General features: G+C 48.5%; 8 protein-coding genes across 8 annotated transcripts; 4 read left to right on the top strand and 4 right to left on the bottom strand.

Moving 5' to 3' along the window:
- Positions 1–1,208: 1,208 nt before the first annotated feature.
- On the bottom strand, positions 1,209–4,107 carry N7525_006518 (ATP-binding protein; the record flags this gene model as incomplete). The annotated part of the gene is made up of 2 exons (XM_002568971.2): positions 1,209–3,197; positions 3,274–4,107. 2 exons carry the CDS (start codon positions 4,105–4,107, stop codon positions 1,209–1,211), a joined length of 2,823 nt encoding a protein of 940 aa, XP_002569017.2.
- A 256-nt stretch (positions 4,108–4,363) lies between these two features.
- N7525_006519 (uncharacterized protein) lies at positions 4,364–5,719 on the top strand (the record flags this gene model as incomplete). The annotated part of the gene is made up of 3 exons (XM_061213761.1): positions 4,364–4,741; positions 4,794–4,877; positions 4,934–5,719. The coding sequence occupies 3 exons, from the start codon at positions 4,364–4,366 to the stop codon at positions 5,717–5,719; spliced, it is 1,248 nt and encodes a 415-aa protein (XP_061068192.1).
- Positions 5,720–6,735: 1,016 nt separating this feature from the next.
- N7525_006520 (NAD-dependent malic enzyme) lies at positions 6,736–8,870 on the top strand (the record flags this gene model as incomplete). Its single annotated transcript, XM_061213762.1, has 8 exons — positions 6,736–6,804; positions 6,858–7,079; positions 7,142–7,345; positions 7,415–7,543; positions 7,597–7,730; positions 7,783–8,049; positions 8,116–8,480; positions 8,539–8,870. 8 exons carry the CDS (start codon positions 6,736–6,738, stop codon positions 8,868–8,870), a joined length of 1,722 nt encoding a protein of 573 aa, XP_061068193.1.
- Positions 8,871–9,346: 476 nt separating this feature from the next.
- N7525_006521 (putative ubiquitin-protein ligase (Asi3)) lies at positions 9,347–12,284 on the bottom strand (the record flags this gene model as incomplete). Its single annotated transcript, XM_061213763.1, has 3 exons — positions 9,347–11,270; positions 11,302–11,810; positions 11,859–12,284. The coding sequence occupies 3 exons, from the start codon at positions 12,282–12,284 to the stop codon at positions 9,347–9,349; spliced, it is 2,859 nt and encodes a 952-aa protein (XP_061068194.1).
- Positions 12,285–13,111: 827 nt separating this feature from the next.
- N7525_006522 (elongin C) lies at positions 13,112–13,530 on the bottom strand (the record flags this gene model as incomplete). Its single annotated transcript, XM_002568967.1, has 3 exons — positions 13,112–13,250; positions 13,315–13,363; positions 13,413–13,530. The coding sequence occupies 3 exons, from the start codon at positions 13,528–13,530 to the stop codon at positions 13,112–13,114; spliced, it is 306 nt and encodes a 101-aa protein (XP_002569013.1).
- A 155-nt stretch (positions 13,531–13,685) lies between these two features.
- Positions 13,686–14,850, top strand: N7525_006523 (SDR family NAD(P)-dependent oxidoreductase; the record flags this gene model as incomplete). The annotated part of the gene is made up of 3 exons (XM_002568966.2): positions 13,686–14,195; positions 14,247–14,640; positions 14,693–14,850. 3 exons carry the CDS (start codon positions 13,686–13,688, stop codon positions 14,848–14,850), a joined length of 1,062 nt encoding a protein of 353 aa, XP_002569012.2.
- A 667-nt stretch (positions 14,851–15,517) lies between these two features.
- N7525_006524 (E1 ubiquitin-activating protein ubaB) lies at positions 15,518–18,004 on the bottom strand (the record flags this gene model as incomplete). Its single annotated transcript, XM_002568965.1, has 10 exons — positions 15,518–15,824; positions 15,877–16,214; positions 16,276–16,388; positions 16,450–16,628; positions 16,681–16,960; positions 17,010–17,074; positions 17,125–17,249; positions 17,314–17,550; positions 17,686–17,856; positions 17,945–18,004. The coding sequence occupies 10 exons, from the start codon at positions 18,002–18,004 to the stop codon at positions 15,518–15,520; spliced, it is 1,875 nt and encodes a 624-aa protein (XP_002569011.1).
- A 933-nt stretch (positions 18,005–18,937) lies between these two features.
- On the top strand, positions 18,938–20,376 carry N7525_006525 (queuosine 5'-phosphate N-glycosylase/hydrolase; the record flags this gene model as incomplete). The annotated part of the gene is made up of 4 exons (XM_002568964.1): positions 18,938–19,406; positions 19,460–19,614; positions 19,662–19,893; positions 19,955–20,376. The coding sequence occupies 4 exons, from the start codon at positions 18,938–18,940 to the stop codon at positions 20,374–20,376; spliced, it is 1,278 nt and encodes a 425-aa protein (XP_002569010.1).
- Positions 20,377–20,492: the final 116 nt, after the last annotated feature.

Here is a 20,492-nt window from a genome sequence, read left to right on the forward strand (position 1 = left end):
GCGGCGCAACAGTCACTTCGAATGTGCGCAACTACTCGCGTTGTCATCATTCTCTGTCAATATGGACCCTCATCCCACCAGAGTAATCATATATGCTTGTGTAACCGATATAGACGGTTGTCCCCAAAGGCGCTATGTCAAAATTGGGGAAGATTTCTGTGGAACTATCTTAAATCGTGCATTCAGACCTACACTTCACCCAGCGGGCTACGACCACGTCCATATTCCCGCGGATTTCGACTCACAGAAGCCTCTAAAACGATGGTCCATTATTGATTTGGATGTTACTCAACTACTCCACCAGGAAGATGTTTCGCAACTTCCCCATCAGGTATACCTTGCAAGTCAACAAAATGGCAAATTGTGAGACGCCCAGTCAAATGTTGGAATTAATTTCCCTTTCTAATAACACAGATTCTTTATTCCCCGCAATCGATGGACTGAAAAAGCAAAGGATAGGGCTGCTTCGTACACTTGGGGAGGTAAACAGGAGCAAAATATTGTTGAGAATATGCGGAACGAGATCACTAATGAAAAGGAATAAATAAGATCGCCTGACGACTCGTTCATTATCTCTAGGGGATGTTTCTGGTGGCGTTACACCTTTGCATGCAGGGCAGTCTGCGTTGTCTTCATCCTGTTGCCAGTCGTGAACGTCCTCACGTTGATAAGGAGGACAAGTTACTTGATTCTGAATGGCAGTTGGACATCTCGCGATATAGGCAGTTGCCTCATAACCGCAGAATCCAAAAATTCCTCGTATATTATCACACATCTAATATATTTAGCATTGCCCTATCTGGATTGCTGGATTATTCTTACTACTACGCTTCTCGCACTTTGAAGGTCTGCGATTCTGCACTTAGAACGATAGGCCGCGTTTGTTTTTGGCGTCACTTAACCACAGAGACGTACATTCGAACTATCGTTCAGATCCGAGGTCAATGATATTCTTTTATGCAGGGAATAGATGCACCAGTTGGAGAGGAGATGAGCTAGATAAATAGGGTGGCGGCTGGCCGACTTTTCTAGTCACATGGTTCTATAATCCATATATGGTTAGCGTCATATCTAAAGATCTGTTTAGAGCTTGAATGGTACGATGGTAAACGAGTAAGGGTTTTATGAGGACTTGTGGAGCAATTCAATAAAACGAATGCCCGCATGCAAAGATTCGCACACTAGCAGTGCGTAAAACACAAGTGAGCTCAGACAGTAGAGGCCTTCCCGGTGATTATGTCGCTGATCCATCCCAGCCATCCTGCATTTTGCCTCTGTCTCTCCAGGTTTACCTGCTGCATGGTGCTTTCCAAATCCATCATTTGTTTCGAGGTGAACACTTCACTCAATAGCTCCCGAGCTGGTGCCTGGCTCGTTTCGATGGTGATTTCGGTCTTGTATCGAGCGGTAGTTCCAGCATGGGTTTTTATTGGTGGGAAGTGTACGACCTGGTCCAAGTCTACACGATGATGGATCAACAACCTAGCAACATCGAAATATGGGTTGTCATTGGCAGGAAAGTCTTTGCACCGTTCGTAGCAATACAAGACAAACAACTGCCAAGGGGTTCGGCCTCCATATATGTGAACAATTTCGTTCGGGTCAGCATCGCGGTCTAGCAACACGGATACAAGATCCTTTTCTATACCGGCATACTCTCGCTCATGAGAGTACGGAAGATCGCTCGGGGTGACTCTGGTCGGTCGAAGGGCATAGTCTAACAAAGGCCGACCCTTTTTCTTCAACAGACCTCGATCTGCATCTAAAACGTGTTGGACGTACAGTCGTAACCGGGCTTGAATTGTCAGAGCAAGGAAATTGCACTGCCCACGTTCCGTCCATTGGACATATCGGGTGCTGGTGGGCGAATCCCGTCCATTAGTCCAGTGATTACGCTCTCCCCGAGCATAAATCGACATAACGGCATCAATATCGTCCAAAATGGGAAATTGAGAGGTGGCTTGACTCATTTGCTCCAGCTCATAAGTATAATACAGTATTTCATCGACCAAATTAAACAACCCGTTTGCGGCCTCGACGAAGTTTTCGATTGGATATGCTTTCAGCATAGCAAGGAGCATCCTAGAAAGTGTTTTCTTGCCGCAAAAGTCCTTCAGTACATATCTTTGAAATATGATATGGTGATTATCTCGAAGGAAGTCTCGCGCCGTACGATGGATAAAATCCACGGTTGTCCCAAAAAAGGCAGGCTCAGAATCATCTTTTTGCACACTTAGAAGATCGCCACAGCGAGTCTGGAGTCGCGGTCTCCAATCCGCACACACTGCTGAAATCTCATCAACTGTCGCAGTTTTCACTTGCATATTCAGCGCATAATCCCGATCCCTCGATTCATGTTTCAAAAAGCTGAGTGAGAATAACGGAAACGGCCTCACCGACTCAACAGCAATGAGGAAGATTCGGGCAGTATCAACGCGGAAGAATGGATCAATTCGATCCATGATTCGGGAGAAGTACTCATTTAACTCTTGAGGCAAGCTATCGAGACGCTTTTCCAATGTATCATATGTCTCCCTGCTAGTGATGTCACGCAAGAGATCCCGGACCACCAGAAATACCCATAGCCAAACACCTTTAGCTCTTTGGGATATTTCTGGGATAAGACTGTTGCAGCGAGGATCTCTCTCCGCGAGTGATTTGAATTTGTCATTTTCAAGAAGTGTCGATTTAACATAATTCTTCATGTCGTTCTTGGTAAAGTCTTGAAGCACAAACATCCAGTCGGGACAACTCAACTCTTCTTCAAAGGCCATCCAGGGCCGACTGGATGCACATATCTTGAAGTTCTTAGATCGGGCAAGGCTTTTCAGCACACGAATGATCTCCACTTCCTCGCCATCATATTCGTCAAGCCCATCTATGAAAAGGCAGAATTTCGCCGAAGGTGCGGTATGACCTAGTCGAGAAAAGGCGTCCATCAACTCTGTAATAGCCCAGGTTTCAGATCCTTGATGCTCAGGACAGATATCCCCCACCAAGCGCGGCTCAAAACGAAAAATCTGATGCAATATGCTCTGTAAGAGACCAAGCTGAGACTTTTGCATGTCCACTCCGGCGTTCCAAAAGTAGAAGCTTGCGATGAAAAGTTTGTGTTCGCCTGCCCAGAGGTGTAGTGCATCTCTCGTATTTTGGTGGTCGGACAAATATTTCATAAGTGTGGATTTCCCACTGCCCGCCTGGATTGAACGTTAATTGCACGCAGATCGAATCTCGACTCTTGTAAGAACCTAGCTTGGGGGTGTCTGGTCTTACCTGTCCATTCACCCAGTAGAGCCCTTGCCGCTCTTCAAGCCATTGCACGAACGTTGTTTTGGATCGATCAAAGGCCCAGTCCAGCGTTTTGAAATGAGCGGTGTCGATCTGATCTTGTCTTTTCTTCATCGCCTTGAACGATAAGCTCTGGATAACCGATTGCCGGTGACCGAGCGCCCTGCCCTCATCCAGTAGCGCGACGAGGCTCGAGTGGAGAGCGTTCAGAGTGATATCATAGTCTCTTTTCTTCGGGGGCCGGTCGGCAGCTGAGACCAGTGTGTTAAAGCCTTCACACTCAAGTTCAAGCGTGGTACTGGAGGATTGAGACAAGGTGTCTTCATTCTCACGCCGAAGGTTGTCTAAGATGAGCCTTATACTCGAGCGTTGATCTTTCTGTGTGGCCCGGGCAACTCTCTCGCGGAGTTGAGTTTCTACTATACTCAGTCGCTCTCGTATCTTGACTATATCCTTCCATGCCAGTAAATGGCGAATGGATACGCGAGCGCTTTGCAGCATCCGATGAGATGTGTCTGGGGGCAGGGTCAAGGGTCTTAACTCTCGAAGTAGTTCGTCTGCTAGCGCATTACATTTACCAGCGAGCGCTCGAATAGCAATGTCATCCTTCGAGAGCGGTCGGCTACTGCTCAGATTGGAAGTGAAATCCTGGTTCAAATTTTTGATATCCTCGGCCACCAACTTCAACTCTGCGACTTCCTCGAGCGCGCCCTGGGCTGAATCGTGGATTTCCTTGACACCTTTGATCAGGCGATATCCGAGATCACGAAATTGGGTAATTGAAGCAGCGACGCTGAGGATAGATAAAGGGTCAGCCATGCTGCGAATGGCGATGAGCTGAGCGGCATGTCACATCGTCGCGCGGTGTCAACAGGTGGGGCTAGTGATCATGACTCAGAGAAACAATGGGGCGGTGACCAACGCGACTCAGACACACGGCAATACCATCCTCTTCCTGATATGAAGCTTTCGGAGGGATACTCGTACATATGAGCCCTGGAGTACCTAGGTAGGCCTTTGATTACTCATTTGCAATCGATTGTTATCGTGGGCCTAAGCGGCATCAAGTCCCCCAATGGAGGTTAACTTTGAAGGAAATGAGCAGCGAGCTCTACTAGGCGGGGACCTGAACAGTTCGGTTCCATGGGCTGAAGATGATCGCTGGTGGGTCCGCATCCCAGCCCAGCATACCTTATACTATCTGGAAGTCTTTCGCACCATGCTCTATTCCTTTTGGAATGATAAAACCCTGGCCCTGCTTATCTGCGTGCCGTTCGCGTTATTAGCAGACCCACCAACATGGTGTGCGAAATGGACCTTTGCTTTCAACTATATTTCCTTGATAGCCCTCGAGTCCAGGTTTATCTCCACGGCAGAATGGATATGGCTATTTTCCAGTCCTACAGTGAGCACGGTTCTTACCGAAGCGCTACCGCATGTGTTTCCTCTGATGGTGAGTATTCTTTACTACCCATACATAACGAGCCCAGCTGAGCAATGATCAGGTCGGGATAACCTCGATTATCTACGAAGAGATCTCTCTCGTCCAATCCTTCATCATAGGCAGTCTGATTACAAACCTTCTCATGGTATCATCCCCTGTCTGGAGTCTCAACCTCATTGATAAGTGGCTGACACGCTGTAGGGCACTGGGCTAAGCTGGCTTATCGGCGGGTTGCGGTTCAGATCTCAGTCAGCGCCTACAACTTCTATGCAAAGTATTGCTGCACTCACCATGCTGACTGTCTTCCCGTTCATACCACCTACGTTTATCAGTCCTTTGTACAAGCTAGATCCTGAGAACACGGCTCTCTTTACATTAACCATCACAGAGACTGTTGTTATGTTGATGATCTACGTGATGTGGCTTTGGTTCAGATATCAGTCCCATGTCGAGCTTTTTGAATGGGAGAATGCATGGGACGATAACAGTCCACCTGGTGACCACAGACTTACAGGACAGAGGGCGTTACCTATCCCATCCCGACTCACATATATCTTTTGGCTCATTTTTATTCTCGCCCTTTCGATTCAGTGCTCAGTCAATTTAATCCAAACTATCCCGAAATTTGTGCAGGCCACCTCCATGTCACGCCTCTTTATCGGGGCGACACTTCTTCCATTTACTAGCAGCCTGTCTAACTTTGCCAAAACATGTGTCATCGCATATGATGACAGAATGGGGCTTGTTATGCACTTGACAGCTGAAACGGCCCTTGGGGTGGGCTTCTTCAATCTGCCAGCACTCATAATTGTCAGCATTTGCATCGGCCATCCCATGTTGCTCGAATTCGATATCTTCTTGGAAGTGTCCCTATTTATCACGGTTTTCATGGCGGCCATATCAGTGCAAACTGCGGTCTTTAACTATTTGAAAGGCGCTATGAACTTGGCCCTGTATGGTCCACCATCCTACCCCCAGATGACGTGAAATACATGGCTGACCAGCTTGAGTGTAGATATCTCATTATTTCACTGGGCCTGTATTTGTACCACCCAAATACTTCCTCCGTATAACATCCACCAGGGTTTGCAACAAACAACAACATCTGCGATAGTTTCACGGAGCAGCAGGCCACTGATAAACATTTTCTGCCGTGTTCTCACACAGCGGGGGGAAACAAGGGATAAACCCTCTCAACACGGTTGAAGTCCTGTACCCTGAACCCCTTTAGCGGCCACAACAATGGCAATCTACAACCGATCAAAGGGAATTGATCGTGTCCTGTACTGTCTACGCAGTCGATCATGTAAATAATAAAAATGTACCCAGTACTTATTGAATCATTTAATAAGCCAACAATCCAAACGAAACTAATGCAGACCAAAGCAAAAGCTGGATGCAATACGCCTTCCCAATCCACAGAAATACAATAACGTCAGTGAATCCCCTGTGGAACCAGCTACAATTAGAATTACGAAAACATAGCTGTCATATCTACTCGACACCGTTGAGAATTTATCCAGCGGTCAGGTCTAGTCGCTCGTTTAATCTCATCGCCCTGGCTCATACAATCATGTCACGTAGGAAGCTACCAGCGCTCCCAATCTGGGTCCCTCGCTTGACGAAGAAGCTGGAGTCTGGGTTCTCGAGGACCAGTTCAAGATCTAAGCGATTTTCCAAAGTAACTGGCAAATTTTCCAGAAATCAGCATTTGTACGCCTCCTCGGTGGCGCGTGATTCCAACCAGCTGCAGTATTCCCTCACGGCTGCTTCACGATGTCCAGGAATTACGAGAGGCTCCACGGATGTAGGTATGGGTAGACGAAGTGACCGTGGAGGCATATCCTGTTCACCAAATCTGTGGTGGCGAGAAGCTTGATGGCTATGACGGTGGACCCACCCATATCCTACCTGCTTGGGACATTCACTTTTTCATTTTCTATCTTTCTGCTTTTTCCCAGATCCAGTTATTCTGAAATTACTTCCTTTGATATTCATTCGAAATGTCAAACTCCAAATCCAAGTTCCGCAATCTACCCCGCGCCCCAGGGCCCCTGACCTGCCCATACAAGGTGACGACACAACTACGGCCTTGTTATAAACTCCGATTCTTACACAGAACTAGGGAAAATCTCTCCTCCAATCATCCCAATTAAACAAAGGCTCAGCCTTCCCAGACCATGAGCGATCAACATTCAAGCTCCACAGTCTCCTCCCACCAAACATCCAAACACTGGATGAGCAAGTCCAGCGTGCTTATCAGCAGTATCAAAGCAGACCAGATGACCTAGCCAAGAACACCTTCCTGGCCAGCATGAAAGCCCAGAATGAAGTGCTGTACTACAAGGTCCTGACATCATTCCAGCGAGACCAATATCAGCATGTGCACCATTACTAACATGTGTATAGCTCGTGCAAACCCATCTCATGGAGATGTTCAGCGTGATATACACACCCACCGAGGGAGACGCGATTCAGAATTACTCGCGGTTATTTAGGAAGCCGGAAGGGTGTTTTTTGAATATCAATGACCAGGATCATTTTGCAGAGTATCTCGCTGAATTTGGGACTGCGGACGATGTTGATTATATCGTCGTCAGTGATGGGGAAGAGGTAATTATATATCTGCTCCAGGGGGGCGCACTGCGTGATCTTGCTTACTTACCATTGATCTGTTTGCAGATATTGGGAATCGGGGACCAGGGTGTAGGCGCGATTCTCATATCGGTTGCCAAACTGGTTATCACCACGCTCTGTGCTGGAATCCACCCTTCCCGACAGCTTCCTGTTGTGCTGGATTGCGGGACAGATGTAGGTATATTCTGTTCTCTTGTTAAATCTACGTTTGCTAATAGCATGCATAGAATGAAGAGCTGCTCAATGACGAACTCTATCTAGGCCTCCGACAGGGCCGGGTCAGAGGTGAGAAGTACGATGAATTTGTGGATCGATTTGTCCATGCTGCCCGTAAACGATTCCCTAAGGCTTACATTCACTTGTATGGGAAATGCCTCTTTCTATATCATTCGAGGCATGGCTAACAATACCAGCGAGGATTTCGGGCTCCAGAATGCACGGAGAATACTCAAAAGGTACCAGGAACAGATACCCTGTTTCAATGACGACATCCAGGGCACGGGGTGTGTCACGCTCGCTGCCATGCTGGCTGCCCTTCAAGTCAGCCGAGTCGAACTGGAGGACGTGCGAGTAGTGATCTTCGGCTCAGGAACGGCCGGTATTGGCATTGCCGGCCAGATTTTAGATACCATCGCCACCGAGACGGGAAAACCAAAGCATGAAGCATCTAATCAAATCTGGTATGTAACCGCGATAGAGTGTGTGAGAGAGGTAAGGTCCCTACTAACACTCCTCTTTTCATCTAGGTGTATCGACAAGCCCGGTCTCCTTATAAAATCCCTCGGTGACAAGTTGACCGAAGGCCAGCAATCTTTCGCACGGGATGATGACGAGTGGTCGGACAGTGATCGCGATCTTCTTTCCGTCGTCAAAAAGGTTCATCCCCACGTGCTTATCGGGACATCAACCAAGCCGGGGGCATTCACAGAAGATGTAATTCGTGAGATGGCAGAGAATGTAGAAAGACCAATTATATTCCCCCTCAGCAATCCAACACGACTTCACGAGGCGAAGCCAGCTGATCTCTACCATTGGACTGATGGACGAGCCCTCGTTGCCACAGGTAGTCCATTCCCACCAGTTACGCATAACGGCACGCAATATGAAATTGGTATGGCTTCAAACCTCTCAGATATTGACTGCTCGGTATATTAACCATGGCATTCCAGCGGAATGCAACAACTCGACCTGTTTCCCGGGAATTGGTCTTGGAGCTGTGCTCTCGGAGTGTCGTCTCGTGTCTAAGAAGATGCTAGTCGCTGCCGTGAAGGCACTCAAGGCACGGTCACCCGCCTTGAAAAACTCCGATAAGCCGTTGCTGCCTGATGTGCAAGACGTGCGTGATATCAGCGTGGATATTGCCGCCGCTGTGATCTTGTGTGCTGTCGAGGAGGGACTTGCACAGGCCGAGGACATTCCTACCATTGACTCCGACCTGCGAGAGTGGATTCGAATCCAGATGTGGGAGGCTGAGTACCGGCCTCTGGTCTATACGAGGTAATACCAAGGCTTTGGTATTTACCTAGGTTCCATTGATGTGGTCTTTTGCCTTCTTCTTTTTATATATATCATAGCAATTATAAATCCTCCATTTCCCACACAACCATGGTTCCTGCAAGCAAGACGAGAGTGACCCGAAGTAAATATGCAGTTTTGTCTATTTGGTATCTCCTGAAAGGAAGAAGAAAGTCAGCTGCAGGGTTCGACCACGTAGGCGAACCTGCTACACACTAGGTAACTACCATGAAATGGATGGCCTTGTACCTACCATCAAGCAAGCGATCCCAGAATTGACCTCATACGTACAACTAGCAAGCAAAGGAGTGACGGTCTGAAAAATCGCTATATGAAGGAAAAGTCATCATGTGAATGTGATTGATATGTTACAAACTGTTCAGTAATATGGAACCTATGTGAGCCAACGACATAAAAAAACCAAGCTAAAAACCCGAGCCATTGAAACAAGTTGACGTATGTTTATGGAACCCATAGACGCATGAATCCTACGACTTCCTGGCGACAAGTCACGCAACTGCCGAAGTTGTTCATGGCAAGACTAACGCGACAGTCCTCGCAAATGCATAGACAGCGACAGGGCCAGGTGATAATAGCCCGTGGGCTTGTCTGGCAGACCACGCAGGGTGGACCATTGGGGCCGAGGCCTGTTGCGCCGGATTCCCACGTATGGGCATCGGAACTGCCCGAGGATTCCGAGCGACGGGCGAGGATGAGCTTCTCGAGAAGTTCGGCTTCCTCTTCCGGGGTAGGTTTCCGCCTCTCGGATCCCGAGTGCATGGCGTTGAGCTGCTGGAGGCGGGAGGAGAAGATGATCCGGGATCTCTCCTTTTCAACTTGTTTTTGGTAACGGCTGCGCGTCATGATCTGTGGATTGTCCTGGTTTGTTTTGAGATGCGCGGCTAGAATCTTAGCTTCTTCTCTACTTTCGCGATCGCGTGGGTCGAGGAGACGGGCGAGTGTGCTCATGTCAATCAGGGGATCTTGTAGTGGTGGGCTTGCTCTGTCTGCGTATGGTTCGAACTGGGTAGGAGTTCGACGACCATCGTCCGACGGGTAATCATCCCATTCGGACTCCGAGGCATTGGTAGACATGGACACCATGCTTGTGGCGTCGAAGTCGTCAGAGGGCGGGGAATAATCAGAGGTTTGATCCTGGTTTCCCCATGCACCGCCAATTTTCCACCAGCTGTACAATCTCTCGTCTAACCGGCTTTCATCCGAGCCCATCCAGTCTGGCCGATTCGCGCGCTCTCGCTTCCTCATCTCGATCTCGACGTCAAAGTCATGGTCATCGGGGAGCTCAAGCTCTCCATTTTCCGAGAGGATCCAGAAATCCAATGGCTGTGATGAATTCATCTTGCCGGTGTTAGACTTCTTTCCACGATGGCCCACTATGCGTTTGAGCCACATTGGTCGAGCGCTTATTCCCAGTCGATCAAGCACATTATTGAGCCCGTATGCAACCCAACGGAGAATTATGAGAGAAATCGCACGGAAGAACGAGAGGACATGCCACAATCTGATGGATACTCGCACTGCGCCAACTCCCCCAAGCTCGGCTCGAGATTGCACGGCTCGAGCGCCGTTCTTCGGTTTCTCAACCTTCTTTTCGCGGTTGTAACCACTCTCCCAAGCCGATTGCTCTGGCATGTCGAAACTTGAGAAACCCATAGCTTCGATGGGCCGACTACTAGGCTCACTCTGCCAATCCCCGTAAGATGAAGTGTAAGATGAAGACTTTCGCCTTGAAGCTTCAATCTCAGAGAGTCGGTCCTCTTCAAGCCAAGTCATCCGCCGTGCAACGACCGATTGGCCCTCGTTCAAAAAGACAGCGTCACTTGCCGCGGTTAGGGCGACGTAGCCGATTCGAAGCAGTGTTGTATAAAAGTCTTCGTGTCTGTTTATACGAATGCTTCTTATCTGGTTCGACCCTTGCATATTCTCATGCGCCATCAAGAAACGGTCATAGACTGAGACAGGTTGATCGTCAGTAGGTAGCGAAACAGCTGTGATGGTAAGTGCTAAGGTGTATATTGAAAGACAAATCACGATGCCGCCCAATAGAAAGATGTGAGGGATGAATCCCACAATGCAAACTGTCGGGAACCTGAGAACGCCAGTTTCGAGGCTGACGGGTGGACCGCCATCTAACCCCCATAACATGGCAACCATGAAGCAGGCACCCCAAAAGGCGGTGCTGAAAAACCGATATTTGCTCTGTTTCCCGAAGACTTCTAGTATGTGGGAAGTTGCACTATTGCAGCACGAGATCAATACAATAAGCAGCAGTTCAGGTGTGACATTCATGCGTTCCAGGACTTGCGATCTTGTGAGGTGTTCAAAGACCGAAGGTGAGTTGTCATCAGACCCGCCCGAAAGCGCACTGAGGGGGGCTTTGTTTAGGAAGACCGAACAGGCCTAGTCCGATTGATTTACTGATCATCGACTCGGCTTCTGCGAAGGCGATGGAGTGTTCGAAGATGGACATCCCCGTCTCAGTCATCACAGGCCTGCCTTGTAATGCGCACGAGAGTGTTTCAATAAAGTGACTGAAGCAAAAGAGCATAAATGTTGGCCAGAGTAGGGAAAATGATCCATATGGGATGCCCGGGTTGCTTCCGCGCGCCATCTTCACAGCACTGCACGACCGTTCCTCAGATTCCCATCCTAACAGGGTCGAACTAATTGAGTAAAGAACGCCCCCGTCACCGGAATAGTCGAACACGAGTTGCTTTCCGGGATATCCGTAGCGCATTGTTGAAAAAGACGGCGATGTCTGACATCGGATCCCACGGAGCAGGCTGAGGATTTGGGAGGCAAAGAGAACGATAGGGATCAACCGGAGAGCCGCGCGCCTCTCCCAGCCTAGTCGGAGGTGTCGCCGTGTGGATGCATAGATGGTGATTCGGTTGAGGATGAGCGCCTAGACCTATCAGCATGCTAAGTGTACAAATCGAGAGCAGAGTCTCACCTCTACCAGACAGGCAAATGACCAAAGGCTTGTCAGATACCCAAAGAATCCACCGAGCTTCTTCATGGCGCCCAAGAACTCAGCAATGTAGTAGCCACTCTCCTGGCCGGCTGCATCGGCGAACTCATTGCCAGCCATGTCCGCTGCATGCGTTGCAGCCGTCCCGCTGGCTCCAGCTGCTGAACGAGCCCCGCTCCAGATGTTCTGGCCAAGGGCTTTGATCCCGGTTATTCTAGCGAGAGTCTGGGGAACCGTTCGGAGGGCAAAGGTCTCGGCGTGTTGAAAGGCGCGAAGGGGGGAGGTCAAGACCTGATGCGGTAAAGAGGACAAAGGAGACCTTTCCGGCGATAGTGTTGTATTCATATATTGCGAAAATGCTGCGCTAGATGTGGTTGGTATCGTTGAGGGTTCAACAATGCCTGACATGATGAGCCGGTGTATGCGCCTCTGCGGGTGACCCTTATCGGTGATCCGGGGGAGATGCAATCTAACAAAGGCCAGTGCATCCGACTGTGGGCACAGGCAAATAGAATGCTTAATAGTCAAGAGATGTTATGACTAGTTTGGAGACCACAGTGAGCAATGCTCCTGTGAACTGCATCCCGCAAATCCAAACGTATGGAAGAGTGATCTTCACGATGGCGGGCACTTCCTTGGAAGTTCGCCCCGGTGGAGCCGGCCCCAGCCCTCGGTATTTCCAAGGCCCGTTGCTATTCGCTGACTCAGCCGGAATATCTGCAGGTGGGCAGCCCAGGAGCCCAGGAGGGGATATACTCTGGCCATCTTAACTAGTAGAGAACTTATGGCATGAATACGATGATATGATTTTGTATTTTATTTGTCTCCTATGATCCAAACCCTTTGCCGGTGGTATTATGGCAAGCGCGTTATCATTGGAAGTGTTGATCTGCCATCATCTTTAGACAAATTCGGCCATAGAGGTAATAACCGTTTGCATATGCTCAGATGGGATAAAGTGTTCTTGTAGAAATCCGGGATACTGCTACAGCAAAGACCAAAACATTTTCAAAATGGTAGTTCAATCCCATAGAATACATGCCACGACAAGATGCCATGACCAAATGTGTGTATGTGAGCTAGTCCGGAACTCCTCATGGTATTGTCGTAAAAGTCGAATATCTGTCATTGCGCCGTGAATCATTTCAAAACGATGTGAGCCGAAGCAAGGATGGATACCTGAGGTCTCAGTCAGGGGTGACAAGAAACCAAAGGCCCAAGGTACCACGTGGAAATCAAGTATTTAAGAAATCAGCAGCCATCAGGAGTTCCAGGCATAACTCAGGTGGAATATCCATGTCTGGCACGTTGACCTGGTCCTTGTGTTTTTCATTGTAGCAAAAGTATTCGCATATCTTTTCGACAACGACCCCACTACAGAAACAACTTTGTTAGCAATGTCCATCGAAAAGATAAAGAATGTAAGCGTGAGACATACGAGTAGTCCTCCAGCACACATCTACCGGTGCGACCCTCGGGGAAGTTGGCTGTGGGTGGTTAGTACAACCCATGTAGCAATGGATCGAGTCCACGTACTCGAAGAAAGCATGAGCCGGAAAGTCTCTGAGACACAAGCTGCGCTGCGAGGGATAATGAATTCAAATCCGTCGTTTGAGACTATAGTCACAAACTCGGAGTCCGTGGATGGTGCCATGATGAAGCACGCGTAGTCGCGTAGTGGTAGGAAAGTGGCCGCTGTGGAGCGAAAGAGCCTTTTTGAGGTTGGCTTGTTGGCCCGTGCTGAAGCTGCCAGTGACGCACCCGACCCGATACCGCGTTTCGCTTGCAATTCAGACAAGGTAAAGCAATATGGCGAGTCCGAGAGTTCCTCTAAATCGCTTGCGAGTGCCTATCCTGTTTCTTCGAGCCTCATCAAGGTCCATCAATTCGCGCAATGGAGGCTACGTCAACAGCCAAATATTAAGCCATCCTCTAGGATATATAAAGCGATCATACTCATCTCAGCCAAATGGAAACAACCCCAACATTACATTCCAGCCTGGAAACCGACTGGCCGGCCGAAAATGCATGGTCACCGGTGGGACATCCGGCATCGGCTTCGCCATTGCCGAACGATTTCTACAAGAAGGCGCATCGACCATAGTCCTCGTCGGCCGATCTCAAACACGTTTAGAGGAAGCAGCCAAAAAGCTTGAGTCTCTCGCAGTTACAGTACGAGAGCTTGCTGAGAGCAACGATGAAGTCGCAACTCGCGCCCCAGAAGAAGACAACCAGCAAAACACGCAAGGAAAGATCCGGCTACTTGTCGGGGATGTCTCAGATTCCGGGTCATGGATGCGTGAACTCGAAAAGGAAATGGTGAGCTATCTGATCTATATTAACGGAACTCCCCTTCTAACCATCTTCCAGGCAAATGTAGACATCCTAGTCAACGCAGCAGGAATCTCAATATCGAACATTCTGCCCAGATCCGAGCTGGAAGATATCTCCATGATCCTTCGTACTAATCTCGAAGGCGCAATGCTCACTTCGCGCGCATTAATGCGTGCCTCTATCCGGAGTCGGATACGGAATCGGAGTGATCCAGCTGTGGGGACCAAACCCCCCTCGAAATGCATTATTAACGTCTCCTCTTTACTGGCGCTAAAGGGCGGAACTGGCGCAGTTCCGTACGCTGCTTCCAAGGCTGGCCTTCTCGGTCTGACACGGTCATTGGCTGTTGAGGCATCGGCTTCGATGAAAGATATTGTCATTCGGTCGAATGCTATCGTGCCGGGGTATATTGAAACACCCATGGTTGCAGGTATGTTGGTTTAATGTAGATTTGTCCGTGCGTTGGCTGATCTCGGTGGTAGACTTTACACCAGGGGAGACCAGTAGGCTGAAAGATCTCATTCCTCTTCACCGATTTGGAGATCCACGCGAGATTGCTGATGCAGCTGTGTTCTTGGCGCAGAATGAATATGCCAACAACTGTGTGCTGAATCTCGATGGTGGATTGAGTGCCGTTTGATTCAATCCAAGTGAGACATGTAATACCAACAAAGCAAGTGTACTTGTAAATAACGCCTACACTACAATATCAGGACATGGTTAAACACACTAAGAAGGATATCAGTAGGGTTCTCTAGGAAATAGCGAGCTAAACAGATAAAATCCCAATCCCTTTCTGGTGTGTTGCTTCGAGTCCTAAGCGAGCCAACTGGAAGTGGCAAAATGCCCTATAGTTGGGTACCTAATGGACATCAACTCCCGTTTACTTGCCCTTGCCAGTCTACATCCCTTCAAATGCTACTGAGGTGGCTCGTCAATTCCGGCAGGGTTCAACCTAAACATAAGTTTAATACTTTGCCCAGGCCATACTGCTATTCTTAGGTCTTATTCTAGTAATCTATCAACGCGGAAAACGCCATTGAGCAGTTGAGACACAAAAACCCCATAATGCATTATCATGTCCGTACCCAAAGCATGCCCGCCAACCTGAGATTTTGAACCTTCTCCGCTTGACTGAAATCAGGTTCGCCTTTATGCCATATGATACAGAAGGGTTTGGAGGGGTAGATAGTAAGCAAATAGCAAAGGGGAATACCGAAAGTGCGAAGAGAATGATATCAAGATAGACACCTGTAATGGCTGATAGTATTACCTTGAGATGCCACGCGAAATTCTGTTTTCAGAATTCAATCATCGATCATGATGGCACCTTCCTCTTCATCGTCAAGAACGATAGCTTTAATGCCATTTGAGTCAGGAACGGATGCACTGGCGAGACGCTTCGCATCGTGGCTGTTGGGCTCCACATCGTCATCCGAGCCCTCACGCTTGCGCTTCCCTGTCACAGCTGCATCGTCGGTTGAAGGAGGCGCAGGCTGCTCAGGATTTTGCGCATCATCGGTGGGGGGCTGCGCAGGCTGCTTGGGCTTCAGTGGTATCTCGACCATCTTCTGCAGCGTTGCCGGCTTGGAGTCTTCGGAAGATGGCTCACTTCTGCAAATCAATCAGTCAATGTTGCCAAGTATTATTGAAAAACGAAGCATACCTTGTCTTGATCACCACATCAAGGTTGACTCGCGCAGATTCATTATCATCTTTTACCGTGATAAAGCTGCCATTCTTAATGCCCATGTCAAACAACTTATCCGGCAGAGCATCGTCGAATTCTTGGTCATAGACCAGTCTATCGCCAATCAAAAGGGAGATGTCTCTGCCATAACCCAGTTCCAACTGAAGAACGTCATGGACGAGATGTTCAAGGGTTGCTAGCTCAGGGTCAATTTCGACCGGAACCACCAGACGGGAACAGACAGGGCAATCGGGATTCGGGGGTTTCAATGAGTCTGAATTAATCGCACGAGCACCGGATCTCTCCAGGAAAACCTTTCAGTGATGGCTTCGTTAGCTTTGGCAGTAGTGGAGGGAACCCTTGTTCGGTTCTTACCATTTTGGCCTGCATCAAGTTGTCTTGGAACACCTTCAATGACTGAAGAACACATAGCCCAGCCGTCATGGCATTGGTTGTTGCAATAGCAGGAATGATATTGCCCGCCATCTCTGTAAAAGTCTTGTCAGTAATGATCGTCTTGAAATGTGCACCCTTATTGGATAGACTTACGCTTGACGTCGAACTTGGATTTAAGTTCAAGGTGGAAGATAGCAGCTCGTAGATTAGCTGTTGCGGTAACGAAGTCCAAAGTGTCCACGTCGTCTTTATCAAATGTCAGGATCGGGGAATCTTGGTCTGGGAGCTTCGTTTCTTGAAGTTGCTTCAGACGACGTGCCAACCGGTTCAGGCTGTAGATGTTAGTTTATCGAACGTATGCTGTCGGGGACAGACAGTTCCTACCTATCCCTAAAGACGCTGAAATTCTCTCCCAATGTCCACACTCTCTGGTCCTGTGCAGAAACCGTCGAGGCAATTGAATCAGACTCTTTCTGGAGTTGGGCAAGGTCAAGAAGCTTTGGCGGCTCCTTTTCCTTCCATAAATCCGTCATGCCTTGTAATCGTATTATATCCTTTCCAAAGACCTTATCAAAGACCTTCTGGTGGGCTTCCTCTGTGTCAATCGATTGTCGTAACTCTTTGAGCTCCAGCGCTTCCTTGCGCAGGTCTGCAATTTCTTTTGCTAGCCGGAGGTCAGTTCAGCGCTGAATTATAGATGAAATTGAACCAACCGTTATCAGCGTCTTCTGTGCTGTCCACTTCCGGTGCCTCGTCGTCGCTATTTCCGAAAAGTTCCCTATTCAAAGGTAAGAATTTAAAGAGGAAATATGAGGAGCTGGATCTTACGGCAAGAGGTAGCTCTTCGCCCAAACGATGCAATGAATCGGCTCCTTGGGGTTGCTGCGGATCGTACACACGGGGAAGGACTTAGGGGTTTCTTTCACGTTGCAATCGTAGCACTCGGTTTCGGACTGGTGCAAAGCGCAAGTCAGTATAGGCCCAAATCTGCAGAACCAGACATCACTTTTGCCATACCTTCTGAATAACTTGGACCTGGCCATTGAAGCCAGTAGTTCCACTTTCGATCAAGGGCACATTGGCTACAAGACACATCTTGTTCACATGACGCCTTGCGGCGATGTTGTCCAGCGCATTAAACACGACGTTGAAGGATTCGAACCACGAGACGTCGAACTGGGCATCCATAATGTTCGCATGGTAGGCTTCGAGCTTTGCGTCAGACCGGAACTTTTGCGCAACTTCCTTGGCAACCTAGATAAAAGTATCCATGTCTCAGTATTCCATATCTGCCATCGCTGAACCGTTGGGGCAATGCGAATGCGCGGCGCTTAACTCGGCCGAATTCGCAAGGGAGCGTCGCAAGTGCGCGGGACCGGTTGAACGTACCAAGGCTTTTGATTTCTTGATATGTTCATGTCGAAAAAGGAACTGACGATTGAGATTGCTCAAATCAATGGTATCGAGGTCGATGATGTGGATTTCGCCGAACCCGGTAAGGACGAGGTTTTTCAGTAGCTCGCAGCCGATGCCGCCTGCGCCGACAAGAAGGACGCGTGACTATACGTGATGAGAGCACTGTTAGAATGTATTTTCAGGCTAGCGTCACTTGGACGCCAGGATTGCACGACAGAAGGGCGGTACTTACCTCTTTGAGAGAGCGAGTGAGGTCCACCCCGAGAGAGCGCTTGATGGAGCTATCCCGCATGGCGGGCAGGAGATGATGATCGCGATCAGGTGGTTGTGTAGTGGTGCAGTGGGTTAATAGTGTAAGTGTTGCAGCGGTGTGTCTGTTAGAGATGAATCGCGAAGGGGGAAAGGTCAAAGAAGGAGTAAACGAAAGGAAGTGCTGAGCCGGAAACAGTGACCGTTTGGCGATGACGGCACTTGCTAAGATTCCAAGAGCCTCACACGTGGGTTTCCACTTACTTTTGCTCTAGTTACACCTTTTCTACATTTGTTTTTCTACTGAATAAAAGAATAGTACTTTTTAGACTGTAATTGACGTCGTTTCTGTTCTTTCCTATATAAGTGATCGTCTTTGCATTCCGGCAATGTACAGGGCGCATATACTCTGATCGCCTTCTTCTAGAATGAATGAGCCTGAATTTAACTCCCATAAGACAATGTGCCTGTTTTATCCCTGGATGGTCATGATGATGCTATCCAGATATTCTGCTAGTCAGGTACCAGGTAGTCTAGACCTGCAGACCCTGACTGTACACTACAACCTCTCTTGTGCTTATAGCGAATACTTTTAGATACAAGTTGATATACAACTGGCATATACCACCACACCACATATTCTCCAACTTCCCAGATACATTATGGGCATCTCTGGGGTATTTTACCTGCTTACATAACCGGTGACTCTATCCAGAGACCACCGGGTCAAAATCTCGGTGTGGCGAGAACAAAAAAAACACGAGTCAACTCGAAGGGTTTGTCGAATTCAAGTATTTCTATATCGCACGTTTGCTTGGTCCAGCCTCAAAGGATTCGAATATCCAGGCGGGGTGGAATATCTGCCGGGTCTAGCATCTCACCGCAAGAGACCTCTTGAGGCATATCAAAGGAGATACCCCTGACTCGATATCTCCCCATTTGTTTTCAATCAAGATCGAACACGAAGAAAAATACCATGCCATCATTGGACCCAATTCCGGCTCAAAAAAATCGCCAAGTCGAGGCCAATTCCGACGATGAAGCCGATCCTGAGTTGGTAGAGCTTCTTCGCCAGCATTTTGGACTGGGCCAAAAGCCAAAGGATGCCCCACCAGAGACCAAAGTGCTTGAGGGCGCGCAATATGTTTTTGACAATGCAATTGATGTTGCTGTCAGCCTTACTCACACCAAAGAAGCTGCCGAAACTATATGGCGTATGATGCAGAAGAAAGAGTATTCCACACACACCTGGTCGGAGCACGAATTACACCCCAAGACCAAAGATGAAAGCACAGTCGATTTCATCTTCACAATGGATTTACTGAACTTTAGTTTCTGGTCTGAGGAGGAAGAGGAACCAAAGCGTTTCTGCATCGAGTACCGTGACAAGCTGTGGACTGGTTATTGGAGTCTAGTTGCTGCACTACAAAGAGCTCTTGATGAAGGTCAGTTCCTCGATTGAACTCTGCTTCCGGAATGACCGCTTACCCAATTCCAGATATTCCAATCACAACCCCCGACTTCTGGGTGGATGAAGAGAGGTGTACAGACGAGCTACTCAGACATGTATTCCGGTCCGCAACAGAGGGAGAGATTCCTATGTTCCAAGAACGAGTGCAGTGTCTACGTGAGGCAGGCGAGGTCCTCTGCGAGGTATTATCTCATACAACATTATATATGAGTTATACTAACCGATATAGGAATTCGGCGGGAGCTTCGTCAACTGCATTGACAGTGCCAACCTTTCCGCCGCAGGACTAGTCAATATATTGACAGAGAGCTTTTCCTGCTTCCGGGACGAGACAATCTTCCACGGAAAGAGAGTTCGACTTTATAAACGTGCTCAAATCCTAGTTGCTGATCTCTGGGCCTGTTTCAATGGGGAAGACTTTGGTGAATTTCACGACATTGACAAGATCACCATGTTTGCAGGTACGGACCGCTCTCGCAAGGAATACTACTCCTTCAAACCAATTCTAATCATATATCCTAGACTACCGCATTCCGCAGATGCTGCACCAGCTGAACTGCATTCGCTACGCACCTAAATTGGAAAGCCATATCCGCGACCTGAAGCCCATCGAGCCAGGCTCAAACTGGGAGATCGAGCTTCGTGGGACGAGTATCTGGTGTGTTGAGTTGATCAAAAGAGAAATTGAAAAGCAACACCCCGAGGTCAAAATGAACCGCCCAAAGCTTCCTCCCAAGGGCATTTCTGACAACAAATATGAAACCGAAAACTCGGATGAGTCGGATGAGTCGGATGAGATATTGGATATTCCTGAGGAACCGCGAAAGACATGTGGCATCAATGCGATCCTCATCGACTTTTTCTTGTACGACACGATGAAGAGCCTAGAGGCAGAGAAAAATGAGTCCATCCCTCATCACCGGACGAGGAGCATTTGGTACTAAGGTGAGTGGTTATTGGTTTTGGCGTCATTGGCGGCGCATGGAGTTGGATTGCCACAATGAGAACTTTGATAACTTGGGACATTGGGTTGCTCTAGAGCAAAAGGAGCATACAATTG

This window comes from Penicillium rubens (assembly GCF_028828025.1).
Source record: "Penicillium rubens strain IBT 27055 chromosome Unknown utg000003l_segment0_segment0, whole genome shotgun sequence".
NCBI lineage: Eukaryota > Fungi > Ascomycota > Eurotiomycetes > Eurotiales > Aspergillaceae > Penicillium > Penicillium rubens.